Raw genomic sequence first — 24025 nt, forward strand, 5'->3', positions numbered from 1 at the left:
TATTCTTATCTTAAAAAAATTGTAATTTATTCGACCAAGACGCAATCATTTTAAAATCACGTGTTAGAAAAAATCAGGACGACCTAACCTGACCAAATCTACCCGGCTTAGAAAAATCAGTGAAATAGATAACATCGGAAAATGCATGAAAATGTAGAGAGATACGAAAATTTCATAAATTTTCCTGAAAGTCAGAAAAGTAGAGAAACAATTTCAAGGGGGGGGGGAGAGCCAGTGGCTCAGTTTCAGCTCTGTTAAAAGCAGATTATTCCCTTACTTACTGTGTATTCCATGAATTAACTAGTTCATCATTATCATTCCTCATTTTAGAAAATTCTGTCAACAATTTCAGATTACATTGATTCTAAAACTTATTAATGTGTTATCTGAACGAATTTTCGATGAATTCTCGACGAGTTTGTGATCTTAAATATACTGAATGACTTTTTCGATGAATAATTTGGTTCGTAATTATATGTCTTTAACGGTAAAAATAAAAGGAACTAGACATTAAACAAAACTCATTTTAATAAATTAAAACAAATAATAATATCTTGAATGTACAAATAAATTAAATCAGTATTCTACGAAAATAAAAACTAAATCAGCACTAAATGAGGCGTATCGGTACAAAAGTAACTCCATGTGAGAAATTATTGTGATTGGAATCAGAATGTTCGTGCATCATGTTCGTGCAATATATCGTTATTTAGGTGATTTGGATGTGGTGTTCTAAATCGAATTTTTTCGTTGTCTGGATCAAGTTAGAAATTAGAAAACAAAAGTTGAGATATTAGCCGATTTACGATTTACAAATAAATGCAATGATTACGATTCAGGCCATGCTTCAATAAAATAAAAAAGTGTGCAATTATTGCGCAATTATTTGTAAAATCGGTTAATTGCTCAACTTTTGTTTTCACATCATGAGTAGCCGAAAACCGAAGAATCTTGTTAGAAATTAGAATACCAGGTAAGTTGAAATAAATACATCTCTTTCATGATATTTAAAATCATTAATAAAGCAAGAAATTCTATTCTTATTTTTCTGAGAACGATTTACCTAAGTAAGGAAAAGGAAATAGCATTATGATAAGAAGTCTTTGGTGAACCTTAAATTAAAATATACATCTCAAGCCCAGAGGACTTATCTCTCTCTTATACTTTTTTTTAGAGGTAGTCTTAGACATTTAATTTTACTTCCCTCTATCCATTTAATTTATTAAAATGTCATACAGACACTTCCTCACGCTTACAAGAAACATTAGGATCTTACATCATTTTTTACGACTTCAACACCTATTTTGAGGATTGGTAAGGAAAGAAAACTAGGTGCGTAGTTCATGATTGGTTATCGAAAATTTTTGGTTAGCACTTTCAGTCTGAGGAACTCACTATTTACCCTTTAACCAATGAAGCTCTCCTTTACCTTATGCCCTGCACAATACTTACTTGTCATGTTGTTTTCCGTCATTACAAACTTCTTTGAGATTATCTTTGTTCATGCTCACGCAAACTGAATTCAGATCGATTGTATATGGTCATCGCATCTTTGTTCAAAGAGTGTGGTTCTACGTGCTGGCAGCTTGATTGCAGCAACAGGAGGTGATGAGGTGATGTTCATTGCAGGAATTTGCATGCAAAAATCCACAGTCAGCAAATTTGCACTGATATGGAAGTTCCGTGTCTGTGAACATGTAATTTTTGATGAGCATTAAATACTAAATATACCTATATATACCTACAATGGGGGACGACGGTCTGACTTCTTACTATTTTTGGAACAGCACATAACGAATAAAGAAGAGCATAAGAATCAAGGGGCGAGACCTCAATTTTTAAGTTAATGTGATTCATCAGAGGAAAAACTTTGTAGTAAAAATAGAGTGGTGCATGTCGAGTTGAGTGAAAAAGAGACTTCAAAACGGTCGAAAACTCTCTTTCTCTAGTGTGCCCTAAAGAATGAGTTGAATTGCAAATGGTTCAGGTGTAGCTAATGTTTCTGCCAACGGCTATATGTGGGCACAAAGCTTCCAGTTCAGGTAATCGTAGTGTTTGGTTTCATACTTAGGTTAAATTTTGCAATAAGGAACATCTAAGTATAAGGGGCGTCACTGGCTCTTTCATAAAAGCACTTACCTGCATAAGGAAACCAATGCTATATGTGTTGTTTCTAAAATGAGCCAGAAATAGTGATTCCTCATTGCAAAATGTGGTCCAAGCGCCAGAATGACCGCCAAAAACCTCAGTTATACCTAAACCGAAGTTACCGTCATGTTGGTGTGCCAACATGGTATAGATTCGAAGTCTCTTCTTCGTGAACTCATTGTAACTCACCATATGGGCTCAAGCAACAGCACGCATCATGAAGGAGCTTGTCACTACAGTAGCTGTAAACGGAGGAGTCGCACAAGGGGCAATGCTTTCCACGCCCACTTAAAATGTCCTCGACTTCATACGAAGAGTGGCTCTCTGCCTCTTCACTGTCTTCTTCAGACTCCGTTACCACTGAAAAAGGCGTGAAAAAGATGATAAGAAATTGTAAGAACCTCAAACAGTAAAGCAGTGCTAAAACGAATGCTTCACTCAAAAAACATCATCCAATTAAAAAAGTTCGAGAGGAAACCGTCTTACACTTCACCAATATATTTCAGGCTGTAATCTTAGTGTGAATTTGAAAATGGTTTACTTCATCGGCACAATAGGCAACGCTGAAATTAAGTTACGGTGTAAGAGAAACACGCAAACAAAGCGCCATTGTTAGTGTCGAATACGAAGTACACGATCCAAACATGTTAACTACTGGATGCAACTATTCGAACGCTATGGATGTCCATATTGCATACGCATGGATTTGAAGGCGTTTTGACCATCCGGACACTCACCGCCTCACCCGCGGTGCTAACGGCGAGCTTTACTGCGAGAATTCGAAATGGCAGAGCGCTTCTAATTTATCGTTTATATCATTGAGATATCGCACAAATAGTTCCATAACGTAGAATGTATCTTTTCTTGCTTTTGTTTTGATACCGCGATGTGCTGAGCACGATTTGCAGAGCAACTATTCATGCCTAGGAGATGCTTTTGAAGTATAAATGAAGAATTGAAGGCACACTGTCATTTCAGATCCTCGTAGTAAAACTCGCCGCACTATGAAAACTTCCTTTCAGAAACGTTGGAGATTGATGTTGAATGTTTGAATGGAATGTTAGTATATTGAAGGTCTATGTCATACCAATATATTAATGCCAAAATTTTCAACTTAGTGCCATTGTTTCTAAAAATTATTCCCGAATATTAAAGGCCCTCTTAAAAATAAAAATAATGACCGGATAAATGAAGAAAAAGAGCAGAGAGACAGTGACGAGTTGTTCAAGCTAAAAAGGTAATTGTTCTGTCTATATTTATATTTTACCTTGAAGTAAGTTTTTGGCCGATTTTTAGATATTGTGAATGCATGAAAAAATGCGACCATCAATGGATTACTGCGCAGAGGAAGAATTTAAGCACCGTAGGACGTGTTTACTCATAAAAACCCGTTCATCGCTCACGCTAAAGCTCAATTGCTAAAATGTACGGAAATTAGTCCAATTTCGGTCCAATAACTCCATAGATTACAGTGTACTTTGATTTCCTTGGCGAATGGGAGCAGCTTTCGCATAGACTAAGACACTAAACATAGACTAAAAAAAATCACATTTTGTCATTCCTTGAAAGAAGTAGTGTAAGTAAATTTTAATGCTGCAAAAAATTTCCCTCGTGAATGATACTTTTACTGGACAAAAGATGGGAATTTTAAATAGAAATTCCACTGATTTTTCTTCTGATTACGCGTAAAAATTTACAATTTTGGACAGGTATTACTTTGGTCATTCCCTCACAAAAAAAAAAAAAAAAAAAAAAAAAAAAAAAAAAAAAAAAAAAAAAACCCGCGTTGATTCCGCGACCATGATGTGGAGTTCTGTCCTTTCGTCTAGGAAACAACAGTTTATTTTATTTAATTTTTTTAAAACAGTGCAGCAAAGAGCAAGTCGGCCCGAATACATGAGTTAAATTTTGACCGAGCGTCACATTGACAAACACTCATTGCAAAGCTTTCATCCTTACCCTGTCTATTGATCCATTTACTGTCTTTACATACGTAAAAGCTGCTTTCACAGCGCTCTCTGACGCCGTGCAACACCTAACCGCCATTGAACCCTGTCTTCCGCCAGCCTTCCAGGGCATCGTGGCACTCCGTTTAATATCTTTCCCGTATAATATTAGCCACGTTTTATAGCGCTTTTGAAGAAAGAATGAATAGTTTGGCAATTAAAAAAAATAAGAATATCGATAGAAAAAAATTCACCTAGAGCCTATCAGGAAAAATCTTAATATTAGCACGGAATCACTTAAGTTACGGAGGAACTGTGGCTGGAGTGGCGTTTGCTCTTGTCTCTGATTTCGGTGATATTTTGGGCGGTCATGGAGGAGGAAAATGGAAGTTTCACTTACCTGCGGTTACGACAACGGAAACTGTCAAAAAGACGCAGAAGAGTGGAAAGCGGTCCATCTCGAAGGACGCGAAGCGCGTGGCGGCCGAGCGGAGGACATTGGCTGACTGTCGTGGCCGAATGGCCGAAACTCGGGCTCCCCGCCGACTCGCGTGGCCCATTTGGCCGTCCCATCCAACCGCCCCGAGCGTTCGAGTCCGGTCTGGCCTCATCTTCCAGTAGCTCCGCCAATATAGTACGAGCTGTACGTCCGAAAAATTTCGGACTTTCTACATAGGGTGCTCTAAAAGTTCCCGGACTTATGTTGCGATTCCGGAGCGAAGATAACAATGGAGAATTTGTACGAAATTTTTCATTGCTTCATTTGAGAGTGTTTATAATGAGCTCAGTTTGAGGTATCATAATTTTTTCCTGTTATGGTAAACTGTGTATAGAAATAGATTCAAAAGTGAGGAAATGTATCGTCTAGTGACGTCATCTGCCGACATTTCTCTTGGAAACACATGTATTTTAACAGATTCGGTTATTTCGTCATAATCCCTCGAATAATGGCTCAATTTAAAAACCAAGAATATCCTAGACATTCAGTTCTCTTTGTAGTTTTATCCAAACGTTGACTTTACAAATTTTAGACACCTGCAAATTTTCCATTGGTCTGATCCAGTCCATTTAGTCTGGGGGGTCCAGAATGCCCTTAAGAATGTGAAATATGAAAAAAGTGCATGTGCATCTGCGTAGCTTCAATGATCACGAGAGGCGAACCCATAGGTCACGTAGAAACCCACGGCTTCTTCTTAGTTACTTGATATCGTAGGGTACAGGGTGTTACGGAATTTGCTGAGATTGCTGTAGTTTGACATGTGGACGTTGCATGGATGTGCTATTACTGAGAAATAAGCATGCATCCGCTAAAATGCCGTGCCGGGGTATAAATTCAGGCGTTACCTTTGAAACATTACACATTTTCAGGGAAGCTTGTGAATATTTTTCCTCTATTTTTTAAAAGAAATTGATGTACAAATTAATCTAAAGCAACCTGCAACATATCAAATTTAACGGCATAAAACTCACTCACTTACGAAAGGCTTTTTCTTTTGAGAATTTTCCCTGGGCAGGATTTTCTTGGCAGATTAAATTTTGGTTAAGAATCATGTATCAGAATTTTTAACTTCGTACCTTGTCTAACGGTCCATTAACACCCTCCCCCTTTCGCAAAAGAGGTGCACCTAAGGTGTACTCACACCTGCGACTATGTCTCTAAAATCCTAGATCCGACCATGTGCCTTCCTTGTGTTAGATTCGATTCGCTTTTGTGTCGTAAGGGCGTATCTCGATCTCCATAAGACTCCCAGAGAGCTCGGATTAATATGTGAAACAGGGCTCACGTAGAAATTGAGGTAGGCCTTTCCGCCAAAGGGGCGACGAGTTATCAGCGGAGACTTGGTGGGCGAGGCAACACTGCCGTTTCGTGGTTCGGAGATGGATCCTCAATTCGCAGGCCATGCCAAAAGCCTAACGGGAAAGAAACAATAGCTCGTGACACTTCCACCATTGGAGTACTGACCAGTGACCACTCTCTCTAAATCCAAACCGGCAGTTTTGATAGCAAAAAAAAAACCGGAGAAACGGTCGTGTCGGGCGATCGAAGCCAGCGAGCAGCGCGTGAAAACGCGCCGCGCGCTGCTTCTTACTTTGAGAGCCTCAGGCATTATTACTGCCGTACTGAGTAAGAACGCCGTATGACACATCAGGCGTTGCCAAAATTCCTTCGATAAATCAGGAATTTTCAGGAAACTTGCGAATATTTCCCCTCCGATTTGTCACAGGATTTCATTCGAAATTTGATCCGAAAAGTTTGAAAATTTAGTAGAAAAATATTCGAAACTTCCTTCAAAAATAAATATTTTCAAAGAAGAAATTTGGCAACATTTGAGTGCTTATACGGCGTCTTTACGCAGCACGGCAGATTAGGGTGCCTCCGTTTAGTGCACGTTTTGAACTCGGATCAGTAAGCTATACTAAGTTAGTGGGAGGTTTCTTGCGCTCAAATCAGGTTATAGAATCATGGGCTTATAATTTTCGTCTGAAGTTGTCGCCAAAATTTAGCAACAACAATAATTAAACCAAAAAATCTGGAAGGTGAGCCACCAGTTAGGGGTTTTTTTTGGAAAAATACTTTATAGAATTGTTTTTCCCCTTAAATTTATGGAGCACACTTCTACAGTCGAGTGGTTAAACTCTTAGACGCACCTCTTCCTCTTATAACAAAAGTTATTTCACGGAAATTGCAAGATGATAAACGCACAAATGTCTGTAAGTCAGTTTCACATAATTCATTTTTTACTTTATGCGTCATGTTTGATTGCCTGCCAGCAAATAGTATAGCTTTCTGCTCCATTAAGTTTTCAAAAATGAGTTGGAATATTCTATGGACAAGCTCAAATAATGAAATCCATTTATTGCTTACTTAAATATCACAGTGCTTTGTAAACTCTACGGAAATGAATTATATTACACTCTAACGAATCTAAGTAACAAAAAATGTAACAAGTGCAAGCGTGCAATCGTGCATGTGCAACACGCGACGATTGTTTGGAAGTAAATCACATAAATTATGCCTTCGTTTTTTGCACGTAGGACAATGAATTGTGATTATTTGAAATACAGTGAGCGTTCATACGTTGAGTCAATGAGCTCATTGTTTGTCGTTACACGTTCAATTTTCAAGGCTTTTAATATTGAAATGCTTATTTCTGTCCTGAATTTCTATCTGGATTTATATTTCTGCGAGTCTCTCAAAGTAGTGGTACAAGAAGAGAAATGATCACGCAGCCAAATGTAATGAGCCCTGAAAATCGCATCTCTGATGCGTTCGCGATATTTTTCCCTGAAAGATAAAGAAGAATCAAATTAAATATTTACTTATCCAGTAAATAAATAAAATTATAAAGGGATCGGCTCAGATTGAAGGAGAAACTTAAACATTGCAATCCCGCTTTTAATTTGATTCTTACTATTCACATTTTACACAATTTCTTCATAGGTGCCTTTGAGCCATCGGGTGCTTTCGAGCCTATACAATTTTCTTTACTACTACTATCAGATTCCAACATAATAAAATGATTGATAAAGGCTGTTAAGAGAAAGCTTCGAGCGTGGAAAGAATCACGAGAATTAAGGTGCATTAAATTAAAAATGGTAATGCCAAGTGACTCATTGTTAGTAAAAAACTAAGAGACTGCGCTGCGCGGTTGAATCCCCCCCTCCTCCGAAGCGCTTCGCGCCCCAGACATGATGCGTTATGCGTGACATTTTATAGTAAGATATGGTTATTTATGTAATAAGTAAAATTTAGTTGACCCCTTTGTAGACATGGATACACATTTTTAAGAGCAGCCCGAGACAATGGTAACAGTATAGAAAAACAGGGGACAAAAACGGGAAACAAGGCTAAAATACACAATTAATAAAAATCGAGACGTTTCGACTCAAAACTGACTCAGGTCCCGGCCGCCACCACGTGGAGCTCAGGTTTGATCGGTTTTTTAAAATTTTGTATTGTTTTTCCGACTGAAAATGACTCAATTTTGAGTCGAAACGTCTTGGTTTTTATTGATTGTGTATTTAAGCCTTGATTCCCGTTTTCCCCCTCGTTTTTCTACTGTTTATAGACTTGTATTCGGGGATATAGTCAGTTTATTTTGGTGATCAGACTGCGTCAATAGTTGAATAGGGCAAAGGAAGTGATAGAATTGACTCACATTTATCGGCCAAGACCCTGTGGCAGCAACACAAAACGAGACGAGCAAAATCACCGCAGTGGGCCACAACTGTTCGGCACAGCGGCCTTGAATGAGGCCGTACATAACATGTATGCGGAACGTACGGAAACACCTCTGAAAAAGAGTTGAGAAATATTTTCGTGAGTACGAAAAAAAAAACAAGCCTGTTGTAAACATCTATTCTATCGTTTCAAAACCTTGATAACCAATTCAACCTTATGCTCCAAGAAATGCTTAAAATGCAATGTCTTAAATTAAAATAATTTTTTTTTCATTTGAAAAAAAAATTTCCGAGGTAAAAGATTATTTTTAAACTTTTTGAAGGGATTTTTTTTCGGAGTGAGAAAAATATTTCTCAACGCAAATCAAAAAATTTTAATTTAAAGAATTGAAATTTAATTCTTTGTCGATGACAAAAATTCTCTTTGAATTAAAAAAAAAAAATTACGAGAGTTCAAGAAAATCTGTTATTAGACGGTTTTTTTCTAGAAAAATTCTCTCCTTCAAAAACCGTCCCCCCTCAGAAACCTACTTGGCACCTGTCACGTGTAGCGCTAACGCATTTTTCTTACAGATCTTTCATCTCCCTTACTCCCCCGTTTTCGCGCTCACTCTAGGAATCCAAAATTTGAGCCACGACCAAGCTTCACTTACTCGTAGGCGTGATCAGTTGACCGCATCTTTCTTTATATGTGTTTTAATCACGCTGCGGCAATTAGGAGGATGGAGTGATAACGTCTTTTAGAGGGCTGCATGCAGCTTCTCCGGGCCCTGGAAAGGGAATTTACCTCGGTGATAGACATCCTTCCTTTTAGGGCTCCTGAGGGAAATTGTAATACTTATGTAACGATTCCAAATATATTTCACAATTTTTCCCGCAAAGTCAAGACTATTCCTTGCTCTCCCACTTCAACGCTATTCTATCCTTAGTGCTGTGTGTTGAAGTACAGCCGACACACGTGACAGCCCCTCCAAAGGCATTTGAAGGATTTTGCTAAGTAAGAACGAAGCATATCTTCCTTCTTTGATATTGCGATCAATTTTGGGTAACAGCAGCTCGAAACTGCTCCCGAAACGACTTAATTTTTTCAAATTTTCCCGAGAAGACCTCTCGAATCCCCTTTGGAGCTAGGGAGGTCTCCCAACCCCTCCTTTTGAGCTAAAGTCCTACACATCCCCCATGGTGGGTTGTGCTCCATTTGTGCCCCCAAACCCCCCAAATGAGACACCCTCTGCTCCCTCCACCCCCACAAAAAGCCAATAGACCCGCTCATACGTCCGTCCTGTGAATTGTTCTCTACGTAAGATTTTTGGAAGAAAATTACTTTTCTCTTTAGTTGAGATCTTGTCTAATGACCCATTGTGAAATCTACTTATTGGTTTTTTTCATACCTAATTTACTAAAACCGAAAAAATGATAACCGTTTCCAAAAATTTGACAATGAAAGCATGTAGTAGTTTTATTTTTTGAGGAAGTGAGATACTAGGTTCTAACCATGGAATTTCCGATCACAACAACAGTGATCACTGATGGCGTCCGGTGAGGCGCAGTAAGCGAGATCGCTGCTGGAGCAGTTTTTGCAACCGATCCCGACCACTGAAAAGAAAACAGAAATAACAGACGCATTGTTGAAAATATTAGCTTTTTGTTTAGGATTCTTTTCTTCGTTTCAAACGATAGATTGGGACCATCCAAATAAAATAGTGAAGAATAGGGAAATTTTTTCTGTGCATCGGAAAGCATCTCTAGACCTCGTTTTAAAATCGTTAAAATATTCATGAAACATTAATAATATTACGTTTGAATAAAATCCTGCAATATTTATTTTAAAAAGTAAAATTGATCAGACAGGATCTGCGAAAAACATAATTATTATTCCTTAGCAGTTTTTTTCGAGTTTTTGAAAAGCGCTTTTTAAGGGTCATCGCTGCTAAGGCTGAAAGTGTGGAAGTAAAATGGTAAAATTTCACAGAATTTGATCTGGTTGTAATCTGAAAATTATAGCAGTCTTTGATTCCACTTACTCAGTTCAGGTGTCAAGGTCCTTGCAGCTGCTTTGGCATCTTCTTCTGTCACCTTATGCTCAACGCCGAGGTTAGAGGCCGTGGTTCCAGTGTTTATCGCCACGAAAACAATGAGACAGGTGAATGTAATTGATAAGGATCTTACGGTCATTTCACAGATTCATCTTGACAGACACCTCAAGGAGCTGCACCCTTATAGAACAGCTTCACATGACTGGCGCAATCATAAACACTACACTGCAAAAAAAGCACATACAATGCGTTATTCAGGACATGGAAAGAATAACTGGAACAGAATGGCAGAAGAAAGGCTGCCAAGAGGATGCATGATTGGGTTCTCCTGGGAGGATACGAAGAGAACTACCCAATAAAAAAATGGCGACTGGGGGTTTTACAAGAAATGAGGAAGCACCAACTCCTGGAGGAGGTTTGGGAGGATAGGGGTCTTTGGTGGTTAGGTATAGCAGAACGCCAGAGAGGGTCGCGAAAGTGGCTAAAATGTGTATGAAAATTGATCCTTGAAATATTCAGGTACTTTATATGAGGAAAGAATGCACTGAAAAATTTGAGGAAAAAAATTCACATATGCCTCAGAAAATGCGTGTTTTATCGAAAGAATTTGGCCGGCGATGACCGATTTGGATATGGCATGCTTCCTTAGCACGGCGGAATAGGTCCTGGGTTCGAATCCCAGCACGTTGTTTTCTGGACGAAAGAACTTATCTTCATTCGAGGGTTGCGAAATTTACTCACAAATTTTCTATTTGTTCACCCGAAAATGACAGCGCAATTTCTGTTCAAAAATTTGCTAATATTTGACGATAATCCATGCAAAAAAATGAAAAGTTTGAAAATAATGTTCCCAATAATATATGTTGTATATAATGTTCCCAATAATGTTCCGAATATATTAATAATTGTGAAAAAGAAGCTAACGTTGAAATGTAATGAAGTTCTTTCCTCCAGGAAACGACGAGTACACACACATTTCTATGTAGCATTTCTTCTATGCAGCACATTTCTCTGTAGCAATTTGAGTGGCAACAAATTTTTTACAAATTATTATTCCGTGTCTCTGCAGAAACGGATTTCACTTGGCCAAACTCCTGAAGATGTGGAGAGCCTGGAGCATAGATGTGTCTATTTCTTCAGATATTTAGGGCAAATGAACAGAAAACATACTGCCGTGCTACATGCTACACTGCGACGGAAAAACGCCGTAAGAGCCTTCAGGCGTTGCAAAATTTCTGCCTATAACGTAAGAATTTTGAAGGAAACTGCTGGATGGTTTTTTTCCAATTTTGCAGAGAATTTCACTCGCAATTTGATTTAAACTTTGTGAAAAATTCAAGGAAGCGAATTTTCATAACACTCCTCAAAAATTACTGTTTCATTAGGGGAAATTTGGCAGCTCCTGAAGGCTCTTACGGCGTTTTCCCTTACTGCCGTACTGAGGAGGAAAGCCGTATGAACATTCGAGAGTTGCCAAATTTCTCTCGATAAAATATGTATTTTAGATGACATTCATATACATTTTTCCTTGAAATTTTCCGATATTTAAGATTAAATTGCGCACAAAATATCTGAAATTTTTAGAAAAAAATATTCATAAATTTCCCAGTAATTTCGGTTCTTATCGAAGGAAATTTGGCAACGTCTGAAGGCTCATACGGTGTTTTTCCTCAGCACGGCCTTGTACGTGGATGTTGCGTTGGTTCCTACCGGAGTGCAAGGCAATAAACCAACAGGAAGAAAAAAAAAAAACATATCTCTCGATTCTTACCGGCGATCAGTGAGTAGCTTGCAGAGTCTACTACGGAGTTTCAGTCTCCGTTCCGATTTAGGACCCGGGGGATCCGGGGATGAATGAGACCCGGGCGCTCGGTCGGGGAAACCGGAACGTAGTCGCCGTAGCGCGCGGCGAGTCTGTTGGGGGGGGGGGGGGGTGGCGGTTCGTTGGGGCACCGGGAAAAGTAGACGCGGGCCTTCGGATTCGGGCGCGAAAAAAACGGAACTTGGGCGGCGCGCGCCGGGCCCAGCGATTTTGATCCGGATGCGAGCGCTGCGACCGCCGCGAACGTAACTGACGATTACGCTGCATGAAAAGCGAGAACGCGGATTCGACACCGTTTCCCTCCATCGAGCCACGGTTGCCAGGCCGCGCCGGGAAAACAAACACTAGTCGAACCACGGGAATCGTGCCGGAATAAGAAAAAGGACCGGCAAGGAAATGGAAAAATTTAACATAACTGAGCAGAAAGGATCCGGTGGACCCACTCCATGTCCGTCAAGAGTTCTAGGATCTGGAACTTTTTTGTTTCAATTTCTCGCACTCCATGACCGTCAAAAGTTCCGGGATTTTTTTAAGATTTTTTCAAAAGTTCCGGAAAATGCAAAAGATCCGGAACATTTTGGGACCTTCATAAGTTCCGGGAAAAATTCAGGAAGATCTCAAAAGTTCCAGGAAATGGGAGCACTGAAAGGATCTAGTGGTCCCATTCCATGTCCGTCAAAAGGTCCGGGATTCGGAACTTTCTTTTTCCAATTTCTCGCACTCCGTGACCGTTAAAAGTTCCGGGATTCTTTCAAGATTTTTTCAAAAGGTCCGGAAAAATCGAAAGATCCGGAACATTTTGGGAATTTCAAAAGTTACGGGAAAAATTCAGGAAAATCTCAAAAGTTCCGGGAAATGGGAGCACTGAAATGATCCGTTACGAGAGCTGAGGAACTATGCTACCGAACTGATATTTCGGGAAAAATGAGTCAGCGACTTTGCAGTATCAAAAGCGTACGCTGATGTCTTTAGCTTTTTCCAATTCCGTATGAGAGCGCTGTAATGACGCTGTATTGTATAAAAAAATTGCAAATCTGACCTCAAAATTATAAAAGAGGCGTATTGCTTTCTTCGTCCTGCAAATTGGTCCGTTGGCAGATACGTGGTATTGTTCCTTAGCCGTCGATAAACAAGTTGATACTCAGTGGCTCGAGTTGACAAAAACGCATCAAGTCGCATTTTCGACCAAAAAAGCTCGACGAATAATTTTTACTTCTTGAGGTTTCCGAATTTGATAATGGATTTGAGCTGAATTTTTTTTATTTTTTTATTAATATTATCTCCTTAAGTCAAGGCGACTCGCGTTTTTCGTTGCGCCTACTTTTCTTCCCTTGCGTTAAAGTCTCTGAAGTGGTGCCTGCATTTTACCGTCTCTGCGATCCTTATTCGTATGGTTCAGCATGAGCAAATTTTTAAATAACAATGTCTTATTGCGGCAAACAACTCCTGTTTGTTGGCACGCTGATTTTTCTGCGCTGTTTTAAAGTCTCTGCAGTGATTCCTTCACTTTGGTCAGATTTAAAAGATTAAACTAAAGCTTAGAGTGCACTGAGTTCAACGGTATAATTTGTCATTTTTATGTATTGTAGGTAAGGTGTTTCGAAAAAAACTTTTTTTTTTTACCTTTGATCCACAGAAAATTCCTGGTGCTACTGGACCTCAGCAACATGAATATGGGTCAAATTTTGGGCAGACATATACCCTCTAAACTTGCGTGTTCCCCTTTAGTGCGCCCCCAAGTTAGAATCATGGCAACTTAATTCACATCGGATAAGGGTGAACGAAGCATTTTAATTAAATAACCACCAAAAAATGTATTTGATGTAAATATACGATTGGAACAAATAACTCCTAAAAATCAGCCCATTTTTCAAAAGGGGGGGGGCTTGGGATCCACGTAGAATTTGACCCATATTCATGTTGCTGAGGTCCCGCAGCACCAGGAATTTTGAGTAGAGCGAAGGTTTTAAAAAAGAAAACTTATTTTTGCATCACTCCAATCAATGGTTTGAGAGAAAATTAACAGGATACCTTACCAGATGACCCTCGAATGTAGCTTGATTGTTGAGGGCGTATCCCCTAGTTGAAATGCATATAAAAGGAAGTATTTGAACTAAATTCATTTGCAATTTTAACGTGTTAAATCATTGAATAAGACTTCACGCACGCTGGGCTTGTCGATTTCCTTTCACATTTTTGCAGTGGTGAATGCATAGCTGAAGTGCGCTACAGCTAGAATTGTATATAGGAAATGGGTAGTTTTTATAGGAGGATTATGATAAACAAGAGGACAAAAAAGACAAGCAACGAACCGAAACTTACGTGGGACCTTATAGTTAGTCCATCAGTTTCCTCCTTAGTCTATAGCAGTCACCCGTTTCAACCAATGGGATCGATTCATTTTATACCTCATACCTCACGCATTCCGGAGAGTTCAAATAGTTGTATCATTGCGCCGTAAGAATGTCACGGAAGATTTAAATGGAGATAGCCTCCATGGACGCTGGGCTTGTCGATTTCCTCTAAAATTTTTGCAGTGGTGAATACATAGCTGAAGTGTGCTTCAGCTACAATTGTATTTAGCAAATGGGTGGTTTGTTATAGAAGGATTTTAATGAAACAGTCGTTAGAAATGGAAACAAAAGAACATGAACTATGCAAAACGATAGTCTGGGTATCGGAACTTGGCTGTTTTGAAAACGCCTTCAAATGCGGCGTGATACCTCACGCATTCCGGAGAGTTCAAATAGTTGTATCATTGCGCCTTAGAAATGCGACGGAAGATTTAAGTGGAGATAGCCTTCATGCACGCTGGGCTTGTCGATTTCCTCTGAAATTTTTGCAATTGAAAATGCATAGCTGAAGTGCGCTCCAGCTAGAATTGTATTTACAAATGTGTGGTTTTTCTACGAGGATTAAAAATAAACAATTGGCACGGAAAATAACAAAAGAACATGAACTATGCAAAACGTTAATCCGGATATCGGAACTTGGCTGTTTTGAAAACGCCTTCAATTGCGGCGTGATACCTCACACATTCTGGAGAGTTCAAATAGGTGTATCATTGCGCCTTAGAAATGCGCCGGAAGATTACAATTGAAAAAGCCTTCATGCAAGCTGGCCTTTTCGATTTCCGTTATCATTTTTGGGTGGTTCAGCGGGTGGTTATAATGGACAAATGAAGTGAGTAATAGACTAATCAACGGCAATTCACGAGGGATCGTATAGTCAGTTCATAATTTTCTCCTTTGGTCTACAACAATCACCCACTTCAACCAATGGGATCGCTCTATTTTCCCTAAGTCTTCTTTGTCTATCGCTTTGTCTATCGATTTCAATAATCAGCCCGCCGACCTGCGAAGTTACTCATTTATATTACCAATGCAACTTGTCCAGGTAGCTTTGTTACTCGCATAGATTCACGCATGCCCACCTGTGCGTGTGGTAGAATTAGTGTCATTATGTACATCTCTGGAGACTTAAACGCCGGGAGTAAGAAAGTAAGCGACAATTTCAAAATTGCAACGATCACTTCAGACTAAAATTGAAGACTTCAAGCCAAAAATGTGTTGCGATTTTTGAAAGTATTAAGAATTTACAGCTCATAGTGACGTTTCATTAAAATATTTCATAGAGAATGAAATATTTTTACGTTTTGACAGTCATTCAAAAGTTCAATTGTTTTCCGAGTTTTTTGATGACGATTCCTTTTTAAGACAGGTACCTACCAATTTTTGATAATTTTGAGGGTGCCAAGATAGCAATCTGAGCCAGGTTTTGAAGGATCGCATATTGCATCTATTAAACTGATTCGTAGAAAGCAAGGTACGCCAATTAGATGCAGGAAATAACTATTTATTTATTTATCCAAATGCATTTCGGCCCATAAGGCCATCCTCAGTGGTACACATAGGATTATAAACTACAAGCAAGTACATGCTAATGAGGACATGCAGATGATAATCAAAATTACAGGTACTAACTACGTTATGCATACAGGTGACAATTAAATAAATAAAGAATTATAGGTTAAGTGAAGCTAAGAAAGCCAACTTTCAGCATTGATCACTAATGAAGCAACAAGCATCAATAATAGGAGTGGCGGCAAGATTCAAATCTACTTGGGCATTCAATAAGTTACTGTTGTTATAAACTGCTTTCCTGATTTCAAAGGATTCTAGGACTTTTAGTTTTTTCTTATTGTTAGATTTATGCAAAATATCCATGTTGCTTTCGATGTACCAAATTCCACCCGATTCCAACCACCCACTGACCCATAAACACGCAGCCTACCATTCGCTAGCATACAGAGCTGTCCATATACCAATGTCAAATGAAAATTATCAGGCTGAATTGAATAATATCCGCTACATTGCTACCGCTAATAACTTCCCACTGTATGTCGTTAATAGGATCATTAATAAGCATATAAAACAAAAATTTAACTCCCCCGACAGTTCTACTAAAAATTCCCAAAATGATAAAGAGCCTCCCAAAAAAAGGGCCTTTTTTGGCCCCTTTTCTGAAACTCGGGGATTTCATTCAAATGTGGCCTAAACGAAACCTTATGATGACCTAAGACTCCAGTAAAAATTTTAGCTTGAGTATACGTCTGGTTTCGGAGATACAGCGTTGCAAAGTTTGCATATTTAAGCTTTAAAAATCTTCATAGTTTCAAATATTATCTTCCTAAAACCAACATCAGAGTGAACTTTACAATCTAAAACAAAGCGTAAATGAGGCATAATGATAAAAAAAGCCTCCATCAAAAGTTTTAGCTCATGCATGACCCCTGTTTTGGTAGTGCAACGTTGCAAGTTTACCTTTCTGAGCTTTAAAAATGCTCATATTTTTAAGTTTCTTGTTTAAAAACCAATTTTAGTGAATATCAAACTGCGTTTTGAGGGATAAAATTAACCCCTAGTGATACTTTTGGATGCATAGTTGCATTGATAAAAGGCTACAATGATTTCAAGTAACACAGCGTTGCACAGTTTACATCCTAAATCTCTGAAAATGTCTTTTCTCTTGTTTTCTTATGAGAGACAACTCCGATCAAACATGTTTTGATATTGTAAAGTGAAATACAAGGAATCTTGTTAGTTCTAAGTGACAGTTGGTGTAAAAAATGACACTGTTGCCTATTTATCTTTTTTTATCTCAACATTTAATCATAAAATAACATTAAAATTAGGATACTTCCAATAATTATCTAATTTCAAAATCAAATTCAAGAGACTTTGCCATGCTCGATGAAATGCTCGCAGCACCAGCATTGCTTTCAAAATCCAACAAATTATGCCTCGCCATAGTTGCCAATTTAACCGTTTTTTAAGTAAAATGAAAAAAATAAACATAGAATAAAGAATTTGCCGAGTTTTTTTAAGTATAAATAAATATTGATCTAGAGAATACATTTATTATGCCTTGCAAAATAGAGTACCTCCACTGTTTTTTTTTTTAAAAAAAATGAAAAAATAAAAAATATTGAAAAAACTTGAAAAAATTAAAAATATTGAAAAAATTGAAAAAATTAATAAAATCAAATAAAAATTAAACAGTAAAATAATGTTAAAAAAAACAAAATTAAGTATCAATTATTGGAGGCATCTTTATTTTAAAATAATTTTATTATTAATTGTTTGAAAATAAGTATTAATAAACTTAGCAATAGTATTTTTGCGAATACCAATCGTCACTTGGAACTGACATCAGCCCTCGACAGTTTTCCTTGATATAAGGCCTGACACCCATTGACGTCCTCTTTAACTAGCATAAATAATAATTTTGAGAGTTTAAAGTTGTTAGCTTGGCAACGCTGTATCACCACCAATTAAAGTATCCCTATTTAAATACAAACATAGAGCTACAAATGACACATTTGGTAGATTTCATGCTTCAAATTCTAAAGAAGATCCACGAAAGTAGCTTTTTAAACGCGGGACTTAGAAATATAAACATTTTTAAAGCTCAAATGTATAAACTTAGCAACGCTGTATCATTAAATCTGTACTTACGCTTGCGGTAAGGCCTATACAAAAGACTTATCATATTATAAAGTAACATCTAAACACCATACACAGATCTTTTGGTGATCAATAAGTTCGTTTCTTCATTCAGAAACTTACAAAAATGAGCAATTTTTATAGGTCTTTGGTGTCAACTTTGCAACGTTCTATCAAGAGAATCAGCAGTATCACCGTATCAATAGGAATATAGATTTAAAGATAAGACTGACTGTAGGTAAAATGTCACAAAATAACAGATTATATCTGATGGAGTTGTTTTTTAAAGTAAGATATTTGAAAATATGCGAATTTTTAAAGCTTAAATATGCAAACTTTGCAACGCTGTATCTTGGAAACCAGACGTATACTCAAGCTAAAATTTTTACTGGAGGCTTGTCTCATCGTAAGGTTTCATTTAAGCCGCATACGAATGAAATCCCCGAGTTTCAAAAAAGGGGCCACTTTTTGGGAGGCTCTTTGTACCTCTCACCTATCATAATAAATTTAGCAATAAAATAGCAAATATATTTAAGAGACATGGCTTTACCCCTGCATTTAAAACATCATCCAATCTAAATAATAAATTGTATAACATCAACAAAAATAATAACGTTCCCCCCGATGAATTCAACCAACCAGGTGTCTATCAAATTAAATGCAGTGATTGTAATGCAATATATATTGGTAAAACGGAACGGAACTTTCAACAACGCTACTTGGAACACTGTAAGAATCAGGATTCTAATGTCTACCAACACTTAATTACTAATAAGCATAAAATTCACAACATCGAAAGCAACATGGATATTTTGCATAAATCTAACAATAAGAAAAAACTAAAAGTCCTAGAATCCTTTGAAATCAGGAAAGCATAGTTTATAACAACAGTAACTTATTGAATGCCCAAGTAGATTTGAATCTTGCCGCCACTCCTATTATTGATGCTTGTTGCTTCATTAGTGATCAATGCTGAAAGTTGGCTTTCTTAGCTTCACTTAACCTATAATTCTTTATTTATTTAATTGTCACCTGTATGCATAACGTAGTTAGTACCTGTAATTTTGATTATCATCTGCATGTCCTCATTAGCATGTACTTGCTTGTAGTTTATAATCCTATGTGTACCACTGAGGATGGCCTTATGGGCCGAAATGCATTTGGATAAATAAATAAATAGTTATTTCCTGCATCTAATTGGCGTACCTTGCTTTCTACGAATCAATCTGAGCCACTTCCGCCATCTTTGAGTTTTGAAATTCAAAACTTACGGAAAATTCAACCTAAAAGTGACAAACATCCACTGCCACCATGTCTCACGAAAATGAATCAAACAGGATCCGAGATAGCATTTTAGGCCGCATCCAGTATATTGGATTTTTAAATTATTAAAATTTGAGTTGGAATTCAAGGTTTCCGTCGAAAAATGCCACCTTGTACCGAGTTTTAAGAAACGTCCTGAAGTGTATTGACGGCGGCAATCGTGATCTTCTGCCATCAAGTCGAGGCGAAACTCTTGAAGGCGCTCTGAGCAACTATATCACCTCGGAAGTATTGCACAGTATCAGACGAAATTGAAGGCGCACTAACGTAGGCAACTTGACTGGTAGTGTTTTTCGTACGATATGCGACTCTTGTTCGATCAATTTTTTTGAAACTCAGAACCACGTGGTATTTTTTGACGGATAACCTGAATTTTAACTAAAATTTTCATAATTCAAAAATTCAAGATAGTGAATGTGGTCTAAGATGCTATCTTGGCACCTGTTCGATTCATTTTTGTGAGATTTGGGCAATGGATGTTTTTCACGTAGAGGTCGAATTTTCATTCAAAATTTTAAAATTCAAAAGTCGGAGATGGCGGATGTGGCCGAGAATGCTATCTTGGTGCCTTCGAAATTATCCGACTTTGAAAAAGAGGTATATATCCTTTTTAAGTTCAGTTTCAAAGCGATGTACTCTCAGCTAACTTAAACCTCGATATCGGCTCGCTCTTCAACCGTTATGAAATGAATCTGTTTGTTTTGTTTGTATTCTTTTTTTTTTAAATTATTCATGTATTTATTTTTATTTCATTTCCAACAAGAGTCGCATATCGCACGATCCATAGGACTCTACGGATGCCAGTGAATTTACATACGTTAGTGCGCCTTCAATTCCGTCTGATACTGTGCAATACTTCCGAGGTGGTATAGTTGCTCAGAGCGCCTTCAAGAGTATCGACTTGACTTGATGGCGGAAGATCACGATTGCCGCTGATATTACACTCCAACGCGTGCGCAGTTACACATTTTCTCATTACCGACGGCGAGATAAAAAAACATCTTTACCTCGATTTGCGACGTTGCAACTTTTCCACTGCCTATTTTGAATGAGTAAAAGAACATAAAAACTTTAAAATCTGCCGTAATTTTTCTGAGATGTGACAAAATACATTATTTGGATTACATTTTGCAATAAGGAACCACTATCTCTGGCTCTTCCATCAAAGCACATATCTGATCTGCGTAGGGAAACCAATGGCATGTTGTTTCTAAAATGGGCCAAAAATAGTGGTTTCTTATTGCAAAATGTAATCCATTTGAATGTGCTGCTATCGAGCTGATCATAACAGTGATTGTCACTTACTACGTTACGGTGCCTTCTTTAGTACCTCTTCGGGCCCATTTACGTCCAGAGTTATAACATTTCGGGTCTGTTTTTGTTCGTTCGAGGATTCCTAACTACCACTTCTTATTCTCCTGTTTAATTTAAGCATAAAGTTTAGACATTCGACTGAAATGAAACATTCAAATTCAACAGTCATTGTTATTATCAGCTCGCTAGCAGCACATTCAAATAATGCTTTTTGTCATAACTCGGAAAAATTACCTACGGCAGATTTTATGTGTTCGCGTTCTTCTACCCGTTCAAAATAGGCAGTGTAAAAGTTGCAAATTGTGGTATGTATGTATTTCATTTCTCCGTCGATGATGAAAAAATGTGTAAATCCACATGTTCTGGGGTGTAATGTCGGCGGCAGTCGTGATCTTCTGCCATCAAGTCGAGGCGATACGCTTGAAGGCGCTCTGAGCAACTATTCCACCTCGGAAGTATTGCACGGTATCAGACGAAATTGAAGGCGCACCAACTTAGGCGAATTGACTGGTAGCGTTTATCGTACGATCTGCGACTCCTGTTCGCTCGATTTTTTTAAAACTCGGTACCAGGTGGCATTTTTTGACGGAAAACCTGATACAATATAAACTAGGCATGTTCCGATTATCGATTCATAATAATTAGTCGAGCGCATAATAATCGATTACAGTAATCTATTTACAATTATCCGATTAATCGTCTAATCGATTGTTTGTTTACGATTAATCAGCAATTTGAGATTATGTTAAAAAAAACGTGTGCCAGCTCCAAAAAATCTAACATTCAAAAGATTTTAGTGGTCAATCTAGCCATTTTTAGCACTTTTCGAAAACAGCGATTAATTATCGATTATCGATTAATCGATTATTTCGCTGTCGATTGATCTCTCTCTCCCTCTCTTGTTTTTACAGCTTTTATCCCAATTTTTGTGTCATTGTTTAATGTCTTGACCGATTAGCTACATAGTTCGATTACCGATTATCGATCATTCGATTATTTAAATAATTGAGCATGCCAACGATAGATAAAGACGGCAAAGGGAAAATGAAGCAATCCTGTTGGTGGAAGCGCGCAGGTGGTTGCGATGGACAAAAAAGACAAGCAACGAACCGAAACTTACGTGGGACCTTATAGTTAGTCCATCAGTTTCCTCCTTAGTCTATAGCAGTCACCCGTTTCAACCAATGGGATCGATTCATTCTATACCTCATACCTCACGCATTCCGGAGAGTTCAAATAGTTGTATCATTGCGCCGTAAGAATGTGACGGAAGATTTAAATGGAGATAGCCTCCATGGACGCTGGGCTTGTCGATTTCCTCTAAAATTTTTGCAGTGGTGAATACATAGCTGAAGTGTGCTTCAGCTACAATTGTATTTAGCAAATGGGTGGTTTGTTATAGGAGGATTTTAATGAAACAGTCGTTAGAAATGGAAACAAAAGAACATGAACTATGCAAAACGATAGTCTGGGTATCGGAACTTGGCTGTTTTGAAAACGCCTTCAAATGCGGCGTGATACCTCACGCATTCCGGAGAGTTCAAATAGTTGTATCATTGCGCCGTACGAATGTGACGGAAGATTTAAATCGAAATAGCCTTCGTTCAGGCTCACCACATCCAATCTCGAGCCCTGGTACCAGTTTTAAGGTCCGGGCCCCAAGCACGGAGGGGGGGGGGGGTCCGAGGGGCATCCCCCGAGAAATTTTAGAATTTATAAGACTAATCGGACGCATTTTGAAGCTTCCATGAAGAATTTTTCCATCAATTTCTGCGGAATAATTATGTTTTTTTTATACTTTCAGCACAAAATACTTGCGAATTATTGCATTCAAAACATCTGGAAAATTTTTATTTCTTTAGGGGGGGGGCATATGATACTATTTTCAGTTCCATGAGGGCCAGGCCCCCCTGGACTCCCCCTTTGTTTGTCTATGGCAAGGGAGTTGAGCCATGAGCCACTGAAGTCGAGGATGCCCAGACTGGAGACTCTTAGCATCTGACGACGACGGAAGAAAATGAAACGCAGTCACTAAAAATATCCCTCTGTAATGAAAATCTTGAAAATAGATAGAAATTTCCCAAGAAGTATACTTCTTTGAAAATTTATGAAGATTTCTACAGTGCCCCAGCGTGTTTCTGAAAATCTACTGACCTTTTGCGAAATTTTTAGGGTAAATTTTTCACTTTTTCTTACGAAACATGGGTTGCATGTGAATTCGTTGTAGTTTTTCACGGGTAACACGGGCCCCCTCCGGGGCCCGGGCCCCGATACCAGGGACCCAGTATCCCCCCCTTGTGGCGGGCTTGAATAAGATATTCGTACATTAAGATTTTAAAAAATATGAAATTTTAACACTTTCCACCTTTAAACTTGTCTTATTTTAAACTTTCTTTTGAAACTAGCCTCTTATTGTCACAAAGTTCATCTGCCGAAATATCTCAACTTATCGCTCTATCGGTAAGTTTAATTTCAGATTTTCTATCACATCAATTCGAATGCAACTTTTTGGATTTCGGAAAATGTAAAGAGAAGTAAGGCACTTTTACGAGTTGATTCGCATCAATAATTTCATTTGAGATCTCAGCTACACCCGCAAATCGCCGGTGAAACTACCAGATCACGTATCTCGTTTGCCGTGTTTAAAAATCTCCGCTTCCATTTTATGTTTGTAAGGAGAACGAAGCAATATCATACCTAGTAGTTTTACAGGGTTTTCTTCGTACAGAAATAATACATCTCGTAAATTTTCAAGAATTGACATCGATCAGTTTTCCATATAAAAAATAAAGTGACAGTAAGTCTGAACGTCGCTAACCGAGATATGGGTGGCAAGTCATTTTTCCTAAAACATTTTTTCCTACTGCAATTTTTCCTAATACTTTTTTCCTACTCGTTTTTTGTCCCATCACAATTAGTCCTACGAGTGAGATATCCTACTGGCAGTACTGGCTTTTTTCCTAGGGGCATTTGTCCTAAATTCAATTTTAAAACTGGGGGAGCGAGAAAGTAAAAAAACAACATAGGTACCTTACAAGTTAAAGTTGTGGCCGCATACCCGTAAGTAGTGGAGCTTCATCCTCCTCCTTATTTATATTCGGCTCGCTGAGAAAACTTTACTCTTTCTGCAACATTTCCCTCTACTCTACTCATGTTTACGTTTCAATTATTATTGGATTATTAGGACAAGCATCCTTAGGAAAAAAGCCAGTGGGACATCTCACTCGTAGGACTTACTGTAATGGGACA

General features: G+C 38.2%; 2 protein-coding genes across 3 annotated transcripts; both read right to left on the reverse strand.

The window, feature by feature from the left end:
- Positions 1–523: 523 nt before the first annotated feature.
- LOC109043045 (uncharacterized) lies at positions 524–5572 on the reverse strand. Its single transcript, XM_019060077.2, has 3 exons — positions 4495–5572; positions 2338–2508; positions 524–1687 (listed from the first exon to the last, which is right to left on the reverse strand). The coding sequence occupies exons 1-3, from the start codon at positions 4703–4705 to the stop codon at positions 1572–1574; spliced, it is 498 nt and encodes a 165-aa protein (XP_018915622.2). The 5' UTR covers positions 4706–5572; the 3' UTR covers positions 524–1571.
- Positions 5573–6931: 1359 nt separating this feature from the next.
- LOC109043201 (uncharacterized) lies at positions 6932–12392 on the reverse strand. 2 transcript variants are annotated; one of them, XM_019060334.2, is made up of 5 exons: positions 12084–12392; positions 10301–10532; positions 9771–9872; positions 8255–8389; positions 6932–7380 (listed from the first exon to the last, which is right to left on the reverse strand). In XM_019060334.2, exons 2-5 carry the CDS (start codon positions 10449–10451, stop codon positions 7289–7291), a joined length of 480 nt encoding a protein of 159 aa, XP_018915879.2. In that variant the 5' UTR covers positions 10452–10532; positions 12084–12392; the 3' UTR covers positions 6932–7288. The 2 variants fall into 2 exon arrangements, with proteins under 2 accessions (XP_018915879.2, XP_018915878.2); XM_019060333.2 differs by having other exon boundaries at positions 10301–10537.
- Between the last annotated feature and the right edge of the window lie 11633 nt (positions 12393–24025).

This window comes from Bemisia tabaci, chromosome 1 (assembly GCF_918797505.1).
Source record: "Bemisia tabaci chromosome 1, PGI_BMITA_v3".
Lineage (NCBI taxonomy): Eukaryota > Metazoa > Arthropoda > Insecta > Hemiptera > Aleyrodidae > Bemisia > Bemisia tabaci.

Bases quoted from the DNA above. Each gene is read 5' to 3' on its own strand.
- LOC109043045 (XM_019060077.2), bottom strand. From the start codon at position 4,705: ATGAGGCCAGACCGGACTCGAACGCTCGGGGCGGTTGGATGGGACGGC. The intron at 2,509-4,494 runs GTAAGTGAAACT...CGCCTTTTTCAG, and splicing joins TTCCGTTGTCGTAACCGCAG to TGGTAACGGAGTCTGAAGAA. The intron at 1,688-2,337 runs GTGAGTTACAAT...ACATGTTCACAG, and splicing joins CTGTTGCTTGAGCCCATATG to ACACGGAACTTCCATATCAG.
- LOC109043201 (XM_019060334.2), bottom strand. From the start codon at position 10,451: ATGACCGTAAGATCCTTATCAATTACATTCACCTGTCTCATTGTTTTC. The intron at 8,390-9,770 runs GTTAGAACCTAG...ACTCTTTTTCAG, and splicing joins TTGTGATCGGAAATTCCATG to AGGTGTTTCCGTACGTTCCG. The intron at 7,381-8,254 runs GTGAGTCAATTC...TTTATCTTTCAG, and splicing joins CAGGGTCTTGGCCGATAAAT to GGAAAAATATCGCGAACGCA.